Below are 17391 nucleotides of genomic sequence, written 5' to 3'. Positions count from 1 at the left end.
TCTGGCAAGAGAAAAAAAAAAAAGGCCTTCCCCTCTGAGACTCGGATGACCCCTGTCAAGACCTGTGAGCTGATGTTTGCTATGGCTTCCTTCCCTTTCCCCTGTTCTGCTTGTATATCCTCATTTTCCTTTTCTTCCTCTTTTCTCCAGTGTCCTCAAGGCATTCATCCACTGCGCGGCCTTCAGCTTCCACCTCCAGGCAAGCATTTCCAATCTCTACCCCTCTCCTCATCTCTCCTACTGAATCTCCAGTGATCTTAGCAGTAGCCACCTCCACATGGTCCTTCCACCCGCGTTGGCACCATCTTAGCACGGTCGAAACCCACCTCATTTTCCCTCCACACTGGCTCCTCACCTGTGTCAGGGTGAGTCCAACCAGGGAAGCAGAGTTAGTAGGGAGCTGTATTGCGTAAGGCCGGTATGGATGGGTTACAGGAAATTGCTCTTATGCAATTGTGGGTGCTTGCTAAGCAGTCTCTGTACAGCTGTTGTCTCTGAGTCTGATGCTGGAGCTTGAGGCTCACGGAAGAGGCAGTAGAGAAGGCAAGCTGTGAAGTGGAGGGGGGAGACCGAGGGCAGACTGGAACCCACATCTTGAGCTGGAACCCCGTGGGGAAGGGCCGTGACCTATGTCAGGCCTCTGACCTTGGTGATGAGGGTATCCAGCAGAAGCAGGGCTCTTTATCACAGAGCTAAGCACGTACACCTGGCCTAGGAGTCAGCTAGGTCTGAGGGAGGGTCAGGGGAAGGCAGGGTACTTGCAGGCCCGGCAGCTGCTTGACGCCAATGAGGTATGTCAGCAAACTGGCAAGGTGAGAACCATGAAATGGCCACTGCTTCCCTTCCAGCCACCAGATTCCCCAAGAATGTCCCTTGTGACCGACCCTAACTGGAAACAAACGAGAGAGTGAATTCTGGGAAATGTAGCTCAGGCTAGCCAAGTTGACTCATGACGAAGTCATTAAAATCCACCCCTAGTCAACTTAGCATCCATATACATCTCCTTAAGGTATACTTAATCTCTGCAGAAGGACCCTATCAAAGTCCTACTTCCGCATAGCATTATGCAACAACAACAACAAAATGGTAACTTTTTCCCCAAGGAGAATGCAAAGTTCCATTTTTGTCCTTGGGTGATGTTGATCCTTTTCCAAGCTGGTTCACATTCTTCCGTTGATACCGTATAACTTAAATCCTGAGCTATTAAGTTAAAGTTAAGTAGTACTAATACATCTTATGTGAGATGAGAAGGGGATGCAAAAGAAAAACAAAAATATCCAGTTAACGCATATAGAGACATCTATATTAAAATAAGGAAGAAATATTCATAACTATTACGGTCCTTGTCTCTGCGACGGTCACATGGTCCTCGCTGATCTCTATAACTATCTTCTTCCTATGTGCTAGCATTGCATATTCTTTTTGCTGATGTCAGCAGGCCCCTCAGCTGCTGGTCATGGCTCTTTGCTTGGTAGGTGGAGGGCCACAAGCTTTCATTCGTGAAGGCGGCTCTGGGTTACTAGCAGCCTGGCCTGAATTGGGTTGTTGTAGTTTTCTGTGGACTTTAATCATAGGACATGGGCGTAGTCAAGGCACCTGGAGGATTTCCTGCTTTCTAGACGTTCTCCTCATGCCCACTGTGTGGTTGTAGCAACACGATTTCTCCCTGACCGTCAGGATCGATCACCCCAGCCAGGTAGTCACCCCCTTCTCTGCTATTCATTCAGTGGCACAAGGCACCCTGAGTGCCCAGGCAGCGGTCTCAACTTCCCTTTTGAATGGAGTCATTGTTGGACCCCCTGATGGAAGCGTTCCTCTCTTTGGAACTGAGACCTCTAGACCCGCAGAGCCTACGCATCGTCCCAGGGATGAGCAGTAACATTTTGCTAATGGATCACCGGAGGTAACGGTAAATGGTTCCCTTCCCGTTTTCACCCCTGTACTCATGGATCAGTGAGTACTGGTTATGGGAGTAACAGCATCACATATGGGATGCTGACTCAAAGCATATACAGCATCCGGGAGGACCTTGGCCCACGCTGCAATGCACTTAGCTGGTGCGTTAACTGTGTCCTCGAAAGGGCACTCTGCCTCTAGCAAGCTGCTTCAGGCCCATGGGGACATGGTAAGACCAGTGAATTCCATGAGCGCGCGCCCATTGCCTCACTCCATTTGCTGTGAACGGAGTCCCTTGACGGGAAGCAATACTTGGGAATACTGTGATGGCACATAAGGGATTCTCTAGGACCGTGGGATGGTGATTTTGGCAGAAATATGTGGACAGGGGAAGAAAACCCATATCCCCTTGTGGGTGCCTATTCACATAATCAGGTCGACTAGTCAAAGTCCTGCCTCCTAGGTGGATTTCCCCTCAACACAGCCCCTCAGAGCTGTCAAGAGAGTAGGGCTGCGGTGCGGGACACGCTCCCCTACCGTCTCAGGTGGGACTGATGCGCCGTGCACAGCGCTCTGAGGCTTTTCTTCTTCAGTCACCTGGTCCTAGGCAATGTTCCATCAGGCCCGAGATGGAGGCCGGAAGAGAGAAGGTAACGTAGCAAAAGTAGATGCCATGGGCCTTTGGGCCCCTTCCTAACGCACCTTACTTGTGCCTTCAGGACCTGCTCGGAGCTTGCCAGAGACTTCAAGATGCATCCCTATCTGCCACTGCCACCTTGAGTAAGTATTGCTACATCTCCCGGGTCGTATGGCCCTGGTGGCAGAGAGGCTTACACAGTGGCGTCTTCTGGCTTTCCGAGCCCCACTCAGAGCTAGCATTTCCTAAGTCCCGTTCATACAGCGCCTACCCAAAGAGGGATTCTTTCCACTGGGCTTTGTCTTAACACTTTTTGAGCCAGCCTGGTTGGCCTGCCTGGGACCTGTGCTCGCCCCTCTAATTACGGAGGCTCGGGGATACAGTTCTACTCCTGACCTGATCTGGTTCCTGTAACCACACCTATGACCCAGATTTGGAGTGGCCGTGGCACTCGGGCAAGGTTAGAACCGACCACGTGAGCAGTTCCCCAAATGAGGTTTTTCTGGGAATTAATCATCAAGACAGGGGAAGGAAATACCCTTCCCTGGGGTGAGATAAGGCTCTGGTGAAGTCCGTCCACTTGTAGAGTGGCCCATTTGTGTGGAGAAGTCTCTGGGCCTATCTCAGAATGATTGCTCTCCCTGTCCCCCTGCCAGGGCAGGCAGGGTCTCTCTTGGACCTTCATCGTGAAAACCTGGTAGGCTTCTGGGAGGTAAAGACCCCAGTACCACGAAGAGTCTGTGCAGTGCCTCAGCCCCAGGAGTTTCTCACGCTCCTAACAGGCCACACTCAGCTTCTGGCAATTTTTCTAAATTGCCTTTTATGTGTTCCTACCAATTAATGGCTCCCGGGTGCCTTCTGCTCCAGGTAAGCCCATCTCTGCCAGGACTGTGTGGATCTGCCTGTCTTTCTGGGTAGTGATAGGTGACAGTTAGCCCTGAAAAACCAGTTCTTCGTTGGGTCCAAGAAAAGGGATTGATTTTTCTGCTTGCCCAGCTTTTTCTGGTTGTCAAGACAGGAATAATGACTTCCTAGCATGTGGCAATTGAACCCGAAAGCTGTTAATTACCTTTTTAAATCTCTGCGTTCTTTTATTTCTCAATTCTTGGTATGACCTCCTGTTCCTACTTTCTAAAAGCATTTGCCTCGAATCTGTTACTGAATACGCCAAATAAATATTTTCTACAATTGCTTTTCCTTTTCTTGGTAGCTTATGATTTTTATAAAAGAGATGGCTTCCTTTGAGTCTTTAGAGCAGACGTAGTCCCTTTCCCTTATACTGCAGACATTTTTCATCCCCTAGAGCTTGTGTTGTTTCATTCTGAATGTTTATCTTAGAAAGAGAAGAAATCTCCCGAAGCCAGGGGATTGTAAACAGATACTCTTCTTGGACGGGCCTTAGCTCTTTGATCTTGACCTGGAGCATTCTCACTTTAACCCTCTCCGATCTGGAATGTTTAATAGATACGGGTCAGCAAAAGTACTGACCCAACACACCCTATCTTTCTGGCATTCCTTTAGCGGGATTCCAAGAGACTGAGGTCTAATCTCCTGGTCCTTGTCTTGAGTTCCCAGAAAACTGGAGCGTTTACTATAGTCTGTAGTTCATATGGGAGCAGCAGGTAAAAAGCTAAATCCACTCTCACTCTGCTACTCAAAGTGTGGTCCCCGGACCCGGGCTGCTCTCTGGCTTTTTTTTTTTTTTCCTCTCATTTTGTTTTTCTAGTGAATCCTGTTTAGTGATTTTACAAAAGCATTGAACAATGATGGATTGGAAATTTTGGTGTTTTTTTTTTTAAGATTTTTTTTATCCATTTATTAGAGAGAGAGAGAGAGCACAGAGTGTGAGAGAGAGAACACGAGTGGGGGGAGGGGCAGAGGGAGAAGCAGACTCCCCGCTGAGCAGGGAGCCCGACATGGGACTCGATCCCAGGACCCTGAGACCATGACCTGAGCTGAAGGCAGACGCTTAACCGACTGAGCCACCCAGGTGCCCCTGGAAATTTTGTTTTATTTTTTTTATTTTTTGGATTGGACATCTTAAAATAATAGTCCTTTACTACAGATGGTCTGCGAAGCACTCACACAGGCCGCTTCACTTCGGAGTGGCTCCTCGACATTGGGAAATGCCAATCCATTTCCTGAGGTACAGTGGGCCACCAACCTTCCCCTCAAACTGCAGGCCCTTTACTCTGAAAGGAGGTGGAAAGAGAAGAACTGGTTTGAAAGCCTAGAAGGACGAGGAGGTGTGGGGGAAATGGTGGCGGCACAGGCAGGGAAGGGCCTTGACGGCCGTCCCCAGGAGATCTGTGTCCTGCAGTAGGGGGGGAGGGGGCCGGCAGGTTCTCCTTCACTGGCGTCAGTTGACAAACCCAAGGCAGAAAGTGGGGGCGAATCCTGGGTATCCCCTTCCTTCTCCACCGTGGGTCGCTCTGCTCTGACTCGGGAGAAGCCTGTGGTGGTGAAGCCCAGCGCCTCACCCCTGCACAGGGTGGAAAGACAGCTCCGCGCCCCCGCCAGGCTTCGATGTCCCTGTTCTCCTCGCTCTCCTCGGGCACCTTGGCCAGCACTCAGGAATGCTTCGGCGGACCGACCAGGCACTGTCAGCATGGCCCTGGGGGGCCCCGGCAATCTTAGTTTGGAAGCAACTAGACTGCGTTCTCACGGGTGTTCCCGTGAAGCCATTTCCCCCTCCTCTGTATCCGTGTGCTTGGCTTTTGAGATCTCATGTAGGATGGCGTACTTATCCTTATTCACTGTTCAGCGTCCACGCCGCGTTCCTGCCCCTAGAGATGTTGGGAACCTGCTTCTTGCCTGCCTGTCTTGGTGTCTCACACCAACAATGTCTTTTTTTTCAATTCAGTCATTGTTATGTGAGGCAGGACAGGAATGAGATCAAAGCTCTGTGGCACTCCCTGAGCGACTTCCCTTCCTGTTTCCATCAACTCATTACCCCATCTTCTGGGTTCAGTTGTTTGACAGATTTATTCATCTACGTAACCGTCCTATTGTCTACCGAGCTATTGTGGGATGGACTGATAACCTCTTTCCTTCCTCCACCCTCATCCCTTCTGTCAGAGACCTGGAATAATGGTAATAGTGATGCTGCGCCTGGCTCAGTCGGTAGAGTGTGCAAATCTTGATCTCCGGGTCGTGGGTTCAAGCCCCACATTGGGTGTGGAGCCTACTTTGAAAAATCATAATAGTATTATCATTAGTAGTAGTGTATTACTATTATTATTATAATTGTAATAACATTATGACTAAATAATAAAATCTGATTGGAGTTTGCTTTAAGGCAGCAAAGAAAAAACTTTTTTTACCATAAAACTTGGTATTTTATTTTTATTTTTATTTTAATTCCAGTATCGTTAATGTACAGTGTTATATTAGTTTCAGGTGTACAATGTAGTGATTCAACACTTCCATACGTTACTCAGTGCTCTCTTCTCTTACAAGTACACTCTTTAATCCCCATCACCTGTTTCCCCCATCCCCCCCCCCTTGTCCCCTCGGGTAACCGTCGGTTTGTTCTCTAGAGTTCAGAGTCTGTTTTTTGGTTTGTCTCTTTTTTTCTTTGTTCCTTTGTTTTGTTTCTTAAATTCCCCATATGAGAGAAATCATATGGTATTTGTCTTTCTCTGACTGGCTTATTTCACTTAGCATTATACACACAAAGAGAAAAAGCCTTGACACGGAGAGTGGTATTTGTTATAATTCAGCCAGATTCAGGTGCTAGGAGAGCGCCAGGGGTTCCTTCTCGGCCCAGTAATAGAACTTAGGCTGGTTTTTGTGAGGAGAGCTTGCTTCAGAGGTGACACAGTAAAGGAAGGCCACTGGGCAGGCTAACCTGGACCTGGAATTTGGGGTGCACATTCACCTCTGTTCATGAGCCTAGAACAGTTGTTCACAACTGGGGGCAGACTTTCCCCTAGGGGACATGTGACGACGTCTGGCGGTTTTTCATTGTCCTGACTTGGAAAATGAGGTGTTTTATTGGCGTCTGGTGCACAGAGTCCCAGGATGCTAACCATCCCTCAGTGCTCGGGCAGCCACTCTCCCCGACAAAGCAGTGTCAGGCCCCACATGTCCATAGTGCCTAGGTTGAGAAACGCTGGCCCAGAATTTAGCCCATTCTAAAACCTGCCCCACTGAACATGTGGGAACAAAACTAGGCATCTGGTCAAACTCCAGGCCACCTCCCTAAAGATTGTAGTCTCATTGGTCTGGGGTCCAGCCCTGATAAGGTGTTTTCATGAAATGCCCACCCCCTCGCCCCGCCCTTTGTGGTTGGACAGGATTGAGAACCACTCAGAGGCGGAGGCGAGTCGGGTCTGACAGAGGCCATAGATGAGGCCGCTCTCCTTCATTTTCTTGTGACTGGAGGGGCTATTGAAGGGTTGTTGGCTCCTTGAGGAGGGAGCAGCTGTGGAGAATCTCACAGGAGATGGAGAAAAGCACCCCACCCCCAGCCCTCGAGAGGATAAGATGGAAGTTCAAGTCAGGGGCTTTTGTGAGAATTGGGATAAAAGAATTCGAAAACCTTCTGGATGGATGTACCCAGGGCCCTTAGCCTAGCTAGTGGATCAGACTAGTGGCAAGGGGAAAGTTGCCCTTCCACAATGCATGTGGCCCCTGCCAAGGCACAGGGCTCCCTGACCCAGAGGTGGCTGGATTTCCCCTCCGACCTGCCTCTTCCTCCAGGTCCCTTTGCACAGTGCACAACCTGACTCAGCAGCCCTGATCGCAATTTGCCTTAGCTAAGACCTCTTTGGGGGCAGGAAAGGAGCCAGGTGCTGCCTTGTGGGTTCACAACAAAACAAAACCATTTGGGAAAGCCTCGAAGAAACCAGAGCCGTCCTGCAGGCAGCCTAGGAACCCTATCCTGATGCCAGGCCACAGGATGGAGGCTTCGGGCTGGTCCTGGTGTCCTCGGAGGTGGTCGAGAACCACCCAGGAAATGGGGAAATCGGGTTGCAGGAAACTACAAAAGCTGCATTCCCAAGACTGGGAGTGAGACAGGGAACTTTCTGTGCCTTATGCTTTGTCCATCAAACACCCTGGAAAGAGAACCTCAAGCCCCATTCCAAATCGCAGTTCAGCAGGCACCCCGTCCAGCCCTTGATTCATTCCCTTACAGAAGAGAAACAAAAAAGCTGCAGTATGGACGTTGGTGCGGGCAGAACCGCACACCTAACTTCAAATCCCCTCTCTGCCCGGAACGGTGAACTGGGCACGTTTCCAAGCACTGGTGTCTTCTTGGGTAAAATGGGCATCATAGTACCGAACTTGAGACGTGGTCGTGAGGGTCAGATCAGCGAACGTGGCCGTTAGTAGCCCGGCCGCGGGGGCCACTGTGGACCCGATCGGTTGTCCCTTCCCACAGAATGGCTCACGCGGCTCTCCGCACAGATGACAGCGTGGGGGCCCGGGATCTGGGGGGCGGTTGGGCACCAGTGTGTGTATGCGGGCTGAGCGGAATGGGAGAACAGGAAGATATTCGGGGTCATCCGATGTGCCAGCGCACGCGCCTGGCGCTCTCCGGCCCTGGGGGGGTGGGGTGCAGCCCCGCTTCCAGAAGAAGCGCCGGCACCAAAGGCGGGGCTGGGTCGGGGCCCCGGACCGCGCCAGCGTCCCGGGGAGGCGGAGGAAGGAGGCCCCAGGCGAGAAGGAGGGAGGGAGGGAGGGATAGCGGCGAGAGGAGGAGTTTCCAGCTCGGCTGCGCCCGCTCGCCGCGCAGCCCCTCGGCCCCGTCTGTCTCCTCCGCCCCCTGAAGGCGCGCAGCGCAGCGCAGCCGAGCGGAGCCGAGCGAGGCCGAGCGAGCGCCGTGCGCAACATGGGGAGCCCCGCACTCCGGGCCGCGCTGCTGCCGCCGCTGCTGCTGCCGCTGCTGCTGCTGCGGCTCCCGCCGAGCCGCGCCTTCCCAGGTAGGAGCGGGGGCGGGGCAGCCTCCCCGGCGGGGCGCCCTTTGTCTGCCCCGGACCCGGCTTCGGCGGCCCCAGGGAGGGGGTGGCGGGCAGCGGGCTCGCGTCTGGGCGCCGGGGGGGGAGAGCCGGCTGTCAGCCCCGCGCCCGGCGCCGCGAGCGGCACACCCTCTGCGTCCGCGCTGCCGGCGGCCCGCGCGGACCCACGCTGGCGCCCGAGGCCACGAAGGGAAGTTTGGCGACGGGCTGGTTTCTCCCCACCTGGAGCTGGGCCTGTCACGGGGTGGCGCACGGCCGAGGCCCGGGGCGGGGGCGCAGCTTGTCCTGGAAGGAGCCCCCACCCGCTCCACTGGAGGGCCCGGGCCACCCCGGGGGCTGCAGGGCACGCGCCACGGGCCAGCGGCTCCCTTGGACGGCACAGGCTGGGGCCTCTCCCACATCCCCCGAACCAACCCCCCCTGCTGGGGATTCCGAGAAAGTCTGCGCCTCTGGGAGAGAGGTGCCAGCTGAGAGTGGTGACTTGTGGCATGCGCTCGGTTAGCCCCAGGGGCCCGGGACTACTCACGCGCCGCGCTGTGAGGCAGGGGGTGTGGCTTCTTGTTGCGGGGGGCGTGGTCTCTAGCATCTAAGGGGCCCCCGGGTATTCATTCGGGGCTCTCTTGGTGTTGACAAAACCTTTAAAAAAGCTCCGGCTAACTCCCTCATCTGGGAGTCTTAGGTTAGTAAAGGGCTTCAGGGGAGCAGGACAACATGGATGCACCCCTGTCCCCCTGGAATGGAGAAGAAATCCGGGGGTGCATTTTAATTTAGTGCTAGTGGGAAGGTGGGTGACATGGACTTTAGGGCGTGCAGACCTTTGGCTTTGCGTTCAACACTGTGGGCAGTTTAAATCGGGGGTCCGAGGAATGAACCTACCAAGTTCTGGGTGACGGACCGCGGGCGGTGGAGGGTTCTCAGATAGAGTGGTCCGGAGGTGTAGGGAAGGCTGCCGGAAATACTCCGCACAGCCCCAAATGAATGAGTGAATCGAACAAATGTGTAAAGTGATAAACAGGAACATTCGTGTGTTGAGCTGTTTGGTAGGAACTGCTTCAGGGCAAAGTAGAAAGGAGACTTCATCCTCTGCCCCAGGCAAGTGCCATTCCCAGGCTGCCCACTGCCCTTTAGCAGGAGTCGGGTCACAATGAACCTAGAGGGGCAGGGGAGGTCCGTACTGGACAGGGAGCAGGGCAGAAGTTGAGAAGCTAGAGGCAGCCTTTCACGCTGAAGTGGGAGGCGTCTCTGAGCTGCCCGTACATCTGCTCGAGCCTTTCTCAGCCAAGGGGCCTCTTCTCTTTTTTCCATTTGAAATCCCTCTGCTCTCCTTTCTCCCAGTTTCTACCCTTATATAGTGTAGCTTGCTGCCAGGGCCCAGGCATCCGCAGAAAAATGGGTGCACCAGTTTGGGCACTCCTCTCTGTCTTTGGGGAACTGCCCCTGGCTACTTCTGCCAGCCAGCAGGCTGCCCCCAGTTTGGCACCCCTCTGTGGGGTCTCTCAGGAAATGTGCTCTGCTGGGGCTGCTGAATCCAAAGGAGGGGATTTCAGTCCAAGCCAGAGGTTTGGGAAGGTTGGGGAGGCGAGACTCTCTAGGCCAGTGGGTCCCAAGGCAAATCACATCAGCTGAATTAACCCTAAAGTGCTGGGTGACAGAGGGGCTTTGCAGATCATTTCAGAGGCACGCCCTTAGCAAGTGGACATTATGTCTCCAGTAAGAGAGAAGGTAAGAGGCCTGGAATCAGGAACCTCTGAGAGAGGGAGGTGGGGATGAAGGGCCCCATCACTCTCATCACCATTATATAACTGTCTGAGATTTAGTAGCAAATCTGTCAGAGTGAGAGTAAATCATTTCCGCTCCTAGAAGGTCTCTGGAGTTCTTCCATCTTTGAATTTGATGCATCTTTGTCTCCAAAAATCCACATGAAACGTATAGAAAGTTCATAGCAAACTTGTCTGTGTTGGATTGTGTTTCTATGGCTATAAGAGGTAAGAGTTTTCATTTTGTTCTTTTGGGGACTTTTTTGAGGTATAGTTGACATAACATGTTAGTTTTAGGTGTATAACATAATAACTTGCTATTTGTATACATTGTGAAATGATCACCACAAGAAGTCCAGTTACCATCGGTCACCATATGGAGTTACAATTTTTTTTTCTTGCCATGAAGACTTGGAAGATTTACTCTGAGTAACTTTCAAATGTGCAATACAGTATTATTAACTGTAATCACCAGGCTGTACATTAGTACACCCCCATGGCTTATTTATTTTGTAACTGGAAGTTTGTACCTTTGCCCATTTTACCCATCCCCCCCCCCGAACTTTGTAACCACCAATCTATTCTCTGTATCTACGAGCTTGGGGTTTTTTCTTTGTTTTGTTTTTCAAATTCTACATACAAGTGAGATCATATGGTGATTTATCTTTTGTCTGACTTATTTTACTTAGCATAATGCTCTCGAAATTCCATGTTGTCAGTTGCAAATGGCAAGATTCCTTTCTTTTTTTATGGCTGCCATATGTGTGTGTGTGTGTGTATCTATCTATACCACATCTTCTTTATCCATTCATCTATCAGTGGACACTTGGGTTGCTTCCATATCTTGACTATTGTAAATAATGCTGCCGTGAACATGGGGATGCAGATGTCTTTTTGAGTTAATGTTTTCATTTTCTTTGGATAAATACCCAGATGTGGAATGAATGCTGGATCATATGGTAGTTCTGTTTTTAACTTTTTGAGGCACCGCCATACTGTTTTCCCCAGTGGTGCACCAGTTTGCGTTCCCACCAACACTGCACAGAGGCCTCCCTTGTCCCCACATCCTGGCCAACACTTGTAATTTCTTGTCTTTTTTTTTTTTTTTTTAAGATTTTATTTATTTACTTGAGACAGAGAGAATGAGAGAGAGAGAGAGAGCACATGAGAGGGGGTAGGGTCAGAGGGAGAAGCAGGCTCCCTGCCGAGCAGGGAGCCCGATGCGGGACTCGATCCCAGGACCCTGGGATCATGACCTGAGCCCAAGGCAGTCGCTTAACCAACTGAGCCACCCAGGTGCCCAATTTCTTGTCTTTTTGATGACAGCTATTCTAACAGGTGTGAGGTGATAACTCGTGGTTTTGATTTGCATTTCCGTTTTGATTCTGTGCTTCAGTGAGCCCTAGAAACCTCTTCTACACCTGAGAGTTTGGAGGTTCACCCCACCTCTTCCAGTGAGCAAGGCTGAAGACGAAGAATGAGCACTGCGGGCCCTAAGAAAGGCTCCGTGAATCTTATGCCTGGAGAAAACTGGTGAACTAGGGTGGTTTCACCAGTCAGGACAACCAAGTGAGGTTTGCTCAAAGCCCAGCCAGACCACACCAGCCAAAGCAGTCCCCCGAAGTACCACCTTTGCAGATAAGTATTAGGAACTGACCACCTGGCCCAGGATCTACAATTAAAGTCTCTCCAGGAGCAGGCTAAGCTAGAAATTTGTTTGGAGTTAAAACATGTAAGGAGCTGACAAAAATTCCTCTTCATTAAAAAGGGGGGAATAAAAAGCGGGGAGTGCTGGGGAGAGCAGGACATTTTCATCTAGCATTTTCTTCACCGAGAACACTTGCAGTCCAGTATGTTGGTGTTACTGTTTCTCATTTCATAGATTTGTGAGCTGAAAGAGACACCAGAAATCGTCCTTCAAGGACTGTCTTCAAACCTTCTCACCTCATTAGTCTTCACACCACAACTGAAATATAGCCCCTCTCTTTTCTATGGTTACTAGAACGTTCTTGCTTTTAGTCTTCCTCATTCTGACTCATTTTACTGTCTCCGGCCAGATACTGGTCTTTTAAGTACAACTACTTTTATCACATTACTGTCTGCCTCAAAAACCGAGAGCAGCAGCTCCCTGTCCTCTCTCTCGTTAACTAGAAAGTTCTCAGTTGTTTTCAGGGGACTACACAATTGCTTCTAGCCTTAATTTTCAGTCTTTCCCTCCTGGTTTCCTAAAATGTGGCCGAAACAGACTACCTGTTTTTGCAGAGCTTGAATCACATTTTCCCCGTTCTTGGTGATCGCTGCTTCCTGCACCTGGAACCCCCCGCCTCCCGGCCCCCGCCCCAGCCACCTGTCTGCCCAAATTCTGCCCATCCTCCAGTGACACCCTCTCCTGGATGAAACGTTTCCTTGATCCCTCGAATGGGAAGCTTCTGCCTTCCTTTAAATACCCACGGCACTTCATGTTTCTCTTGTGGTGTTTATGACATGTGTCGAATGGTACAATAATTTACGCCCTCCTGTATACTTCTAGATTCTGAGCTCTGGAAGGCAGGCGCTACTACGTCTTCCCCTTTGTATTTCTCGTGGTGCCTAGCCGAACACCTAGAGCCAAGTGGGTATTTGTGCTGATCGAGTTAATAGCCCTATAATTTGGCTGATGGGCCACTGGAAAGAAAAGAGCTGAGAGAAACGTGCACAGGTACACAGGGCTTTGTGCCACCATGAATCTCCATGCATAGGGACTGTGGCTTGCTGGTTATAGAGGTTGCTTTTTAAATCCATGAACACCCTCTGTTTAAGCAATAACCTTCTCCGTTGGGGGCTGTAAGGCGAGAGACTTACTGCAGCCACAGGCTGGAGCGTACATTTATTATTTTTGTTGGCCACTTTGCTCCAGCCCCTTCCAAAGTGGTTGAATGGTTTCCTTAGTGAACGCAAATATGTGCGCTACATCAATTCCCCTTTCAGAGGACGAGGCTAAAATGGGTAATTGAAAGTGAAGATCGAGTTTAAACAGAAGAAGGTTTCCTTTTGCCAGGCTATCACATAGTACGAACTTGTGGCCGCCAAGTTATGATGAATACCCAGGTTAAAGATTCACTTCCAGCCGAGCGCTGTGAATGAGTTCCAGTTCCTGGGGAGTTTCTCAAGCCAGCCCCTTCGTTCCGTTGGCCATTGTGTGAGTTCTTGACTGTCAGCTTTTATGGGCCATTGTTTATGGGAGCCTTTTAAGCCCAAACTCTTTTTTTTTTTAAGGTTTTATTTATTTATTTATTTGACAGAGAGACACAGCGAGAGAGGGAACACAAGCAGGGGGAGTGGGAGAGGGAGAAGCAGGCGTCCCGCTGAGCAGGGAGCCTGATGCGGGGCTGGATCCCAGGACCCTGGGATCATGACCTGAGCCGAAGGCAGACGCTTAGCCACCTGAGCCACCCAGGCGCCCCTAAGCCCAAACTCTTTTCTCTTGGATATTTGAATGTAGTTCTGAAACAGAATCCCTTACTGCCTTTTCTAATGAAAACTGGGCTCTATCCGGAGAATTTTTCAAGTGGACACCGAATGATGGCATGCTTGGGACAATGGGATGAAGAAGGAGGGGAATTCCTTCTCTCAGGGCTTTCTGTCTTACAGGGAAGTAGACACCGGCTTATCTGTGGGGGCAAATGTTGTAGCAGAGGCAGGTGGACAGGCCCTGGGAGCCCAGAGAGCAGCCATGCAGGAGCACTGGACCTGGATATCGGAGGGATGCTGAGGGATGGCTGAAGCCTTGACAGTGGTCCCGCAGGCCCAAGGAATGTTAACAGAGGGGGTCTGGGTACTTCTCTAAGAACGTTTGGACATTGAAAACAAAAATCTGCGTGGGTGTTCTTTTTCAGGGGGAGAAGGCCCTTATCCCAGTTCAGAACCATTACTCACTAGGTAATCTCCATGATTCTGTGAGCAAGCTGCCCTTAACGGGCACAGAAATCCACATACGAAGTAAAATGAAATTGTCAGAGTGGGAAAACCGCGACTGAACCCATGAGCAGGTGGTCTCTCGGATTACGACCAAAGGTACAACGTCTCCTTCTCCTCGCTTAAAAAGCAACACCCAACAAAGCCGGCATAATCATAGATTGTAATCGCCTTCGGGCCTGGCCTGGCAACTCGTTGTACCTCTCACTTAGCCCAGAGTCTGTGACCTGGAGGAGGATCATTAGTATTTGTGGATTAACGAACTGACTAAAACAATCGCGGTAGAGAGCAAGGGTTCTGTTTCAGATATCCCTGCAGGATTTAACTGGAATTTCCAAGATGATAATTCCCAGAGAAAAAGGAATGCAAGACTGCAAAATGTCAGAGGAAATTTGCACTGCCCTCAACAGGAGAGGACGGGCGAACAGTCAGGGCATAGTTAATGGCTGAGGCTCTTGGATTTCAAATCCCCCTGGGACACTATTCTAGGAGACTTAGAAACTCCCAGGAGTCCCAGGGGCAGGATTTGCAGATCGAGGTTTAAGATTAAAGCTTGTGCAAGAGAAAAGTCATTGGTAGCATTGCTAAGCTCCCAAGTTTTCCAGATGATAATTGGTTTCACCTGGATCTTACAGTTCGCGTGGTGCACTGGACTCAGAAACCTCTGGAGTGCTCATTCCTGAGCTGCATGATTCACTCACCCGTAATCCTTAGCTCATACTGGATGCCTCTTTCTGCATTGTTCTCCAGGGGGAAGATAAATGGGCTTGGACCTAATGGCTTGGATTATCCCGGAGGTTTGGGGTTGTAAATTGAGTATATTGGTTTTAAAACTTTTTTTATGAGTAATAGACAAATCCAAACATAGAACTGGGGGCAGACTTTCTGCCTTGGCCTTGAGATATCACTGCGCGCTTTCTCCAGCTCTGCTCGCTCTCACAGTGACCTGTGGTCGCAGGTACTGGCAGCCGGTTTCTCGTCTCCTGTCGCTGGCTGTTGGCGGCGTGCGCCTGGTTGTGCCTAATGAGCATCCGTCTCTCCAATGCCGATTGCACCCCGGGACCCTCTGACTGATGACTCTGGCTGGCCACTTACTGTGTGGGCGGCTGAGCTGAATGACCCTGCCAGATCCAGGGATCCAGGAATGTTCAAAAACACTGGTTGAATTAGGGTCACAGGGCAAAGACTGAGCCAAGGTTTGGCAGGCCCTTTGTGGAGTGGTGAGGAAGTGGTGGTGTGGCCACGTCCGCCACCTTCTGAGACTCTGCCCCCAGATTGGCCGTTCCCTGTGGGAACTCTGACAGACTTGTTGCCACTGACTCAGCATTCGTCAGACAAAGGCTCCGATTCCTTTAACTATCCAGTGCTGAAATCCTGTTTCCACTTAGAATTTCATTTAGCTTTCCAAGGGGTGGCATCATATTGTTTCCCCATTAGTTACTCATGGATCGGAGGCCTCCGGCAGGTCCTAGGGTCTCTCATTCATTTCGTGTCCTCATGGGCTGTGAGTCCTGGACGCTCCCTCTCTCCACCACTTGCTTTGAGCTCCCCAACTGATAGGTCACCGTATTCTTAACAGCTTTATTGAGATATAATTCGCATCCCATACTATTCACCCACTGAAACCAATGCAGTGATTTTTAGTGTGTTCACAGAGTTGGGTCTCCATCACCACAATTTTAGAACATTTTCATTATCCCCAAAAGAAACCCTAGGCCCCTTAGCCATCACTCCCCACCCCTGACCCCTGAGCTCTAGGCAACCATTCGCCTGTTTTCTGTGTCTACATATTTGCCTATTCATTACATTCTGTATAAATGGAATCATGCAATATTTGTCCTTCTGTGCCTGGCTTCTTTCACTGAGCATAATGTTTTCAAGGTTCATCCGTGTTGAGGCAGGTATCACTACTTGATTCCTTTGTATGGTTGAAGTTTATTCCACTGCATGGGTAGACCGACCACATTTTGTCCATTCATCAGTTGATGGACCTTTGTGTTTCCACTTTTTTTTTTTAAAGATTTTATTTATTTATGAGAGAGAGAATGAGAGAGAGAGAGAGCACATGAGAGGGGGGAGGGTCAGAGGGAGAAGCAGGCTCCCCGCCGAGCAGGGAGCCCAATGTGGGACTCGATCCCGGGACTCCAGGATCATGACCTGAGCCGAAGGCAGTTGCTTAACCAACTGAGCCACCCAGGCGCCCTCCACTTTTTGATTATTATGAGTAATGCAGTAAATAGTCTGTGTGGGCATACGGTTTCATTTCTCTTGGATAGATACCTGGATGATTTTCCAAAGCGACTGCCCCCTCGTCCATTCCTACCAGCGGCGTGTGGTGGTTCCAGCTTCTCCACACCTTCAGCAACTCTTGATATTATCTGTCATTTTGATTAAGTGGTAGCCTTTTAGCTCAGGTCATTAACAGCTTCCACTCAGGGACTGAGTGAGAAAGCAGTGTCTGTTCTGCCAGCTGCAGCAGGATACAGGTGAGAGTCACCTGCGGCTGCCTTCCACCCTTTCACTGCTGGCTGCAGGGCCACTGCTGGTCATCGGGCACCCTTGGGTGCGTTAAAAGGAAAATGAGAAGGAAATGCCCTGTGTGGGTACGGGGGCACCGGGCTTGGTCAGGAGACAGACTTTGGGCTCAGTAGGAAAAGGATGGAGGCGGACCCAGGACTCGGGATTGAAGAGTGGCGGGCAGGATGATTTGAGACCCCACTCGCTCTTTTGGTGCGTGTGATGGTGTAGGCAGTTCCCCGAACAACCCTGTGCATGCGGGTCCTAGATGTCAGTGCTCACCCCATGTGAGCCATGACACCGCCATAGTCTTTCACGGCTTGTGACTGTTTAAAAGGAGCACAAAACAAAAAAGTGTGCTGGCGTATGGACAGTATCCTGGCACGCGTGAATCCTGGGATCCCCTGGGAGCAGATCAGACGTGCGGGAAGCTTGGGCCCCACCGAGACCTACCTACCAAATCAGCACGTGCATTCGAATAAGATCCCCCCCACCGATCCCTTATCCACGGTGAAATTTCAGAAGTACTGATGTGATGAACCAGTTCAGCCCTTTGCCAAGCCAGGGCGGCTTGCCTGTTTCTATGGGCCACACAATAGCTCCCCTCCCCTCCTCCCCCTCTTTCCTGTGGGCTTTGCCTTCATCATGGTTGCTAGACTTCCTTTCC

The 17391-nt window shown here is 50.8% G+C and overlaps 1 protein-coding gene across 2 annotated transcripts in view; it reads left to right on the top strand.

Annotated features, from left to right (window-relative positions):
* Positions 1-8223: 8223 nt before the first annotated feature.
* Positions 8224-17391, top strand: part of SRPX (sushi repeat containing protein X-linked) — a 117225-nt gene continuing 108057 nt past the window's right edge. For both annotated transcript variants that reach the window (XM_035003016.1, XM_035003007.1), the window contains exon 1: positions 8224-8460. In XM_035003016.1, coding sequence (XP_034858907.1) covers positions 8370-8460 — 91 coding nt within the window. In that variant the 5' untranslated portion in view covers positions 8224-8369. The remainder of the gene's footprint in view (positions 8461-17391) is intronic.

The sequence above is a fragment of the Mirounga leonina genome, unplaced genomic scaffold (genome assembly GCF_011800145.1).
Source record: "Mirounga leonina isolate KUSES-001 unplaced genomic scaffold, KU_Mleo_1.0 Mir_101609, whole genome shotgun sequence".
Lineage (NCBI taxonomy): Eukaryota > Metazoa > Chordata > Mammalia > Carnivora > Phocidae > Mirounga > Mirounga leonina.
The sequence above is the reverse complement of the archived record's forward strand: the minus strand, read 5'-3'. Positions and strand labels throughout refer to the sequence as shown.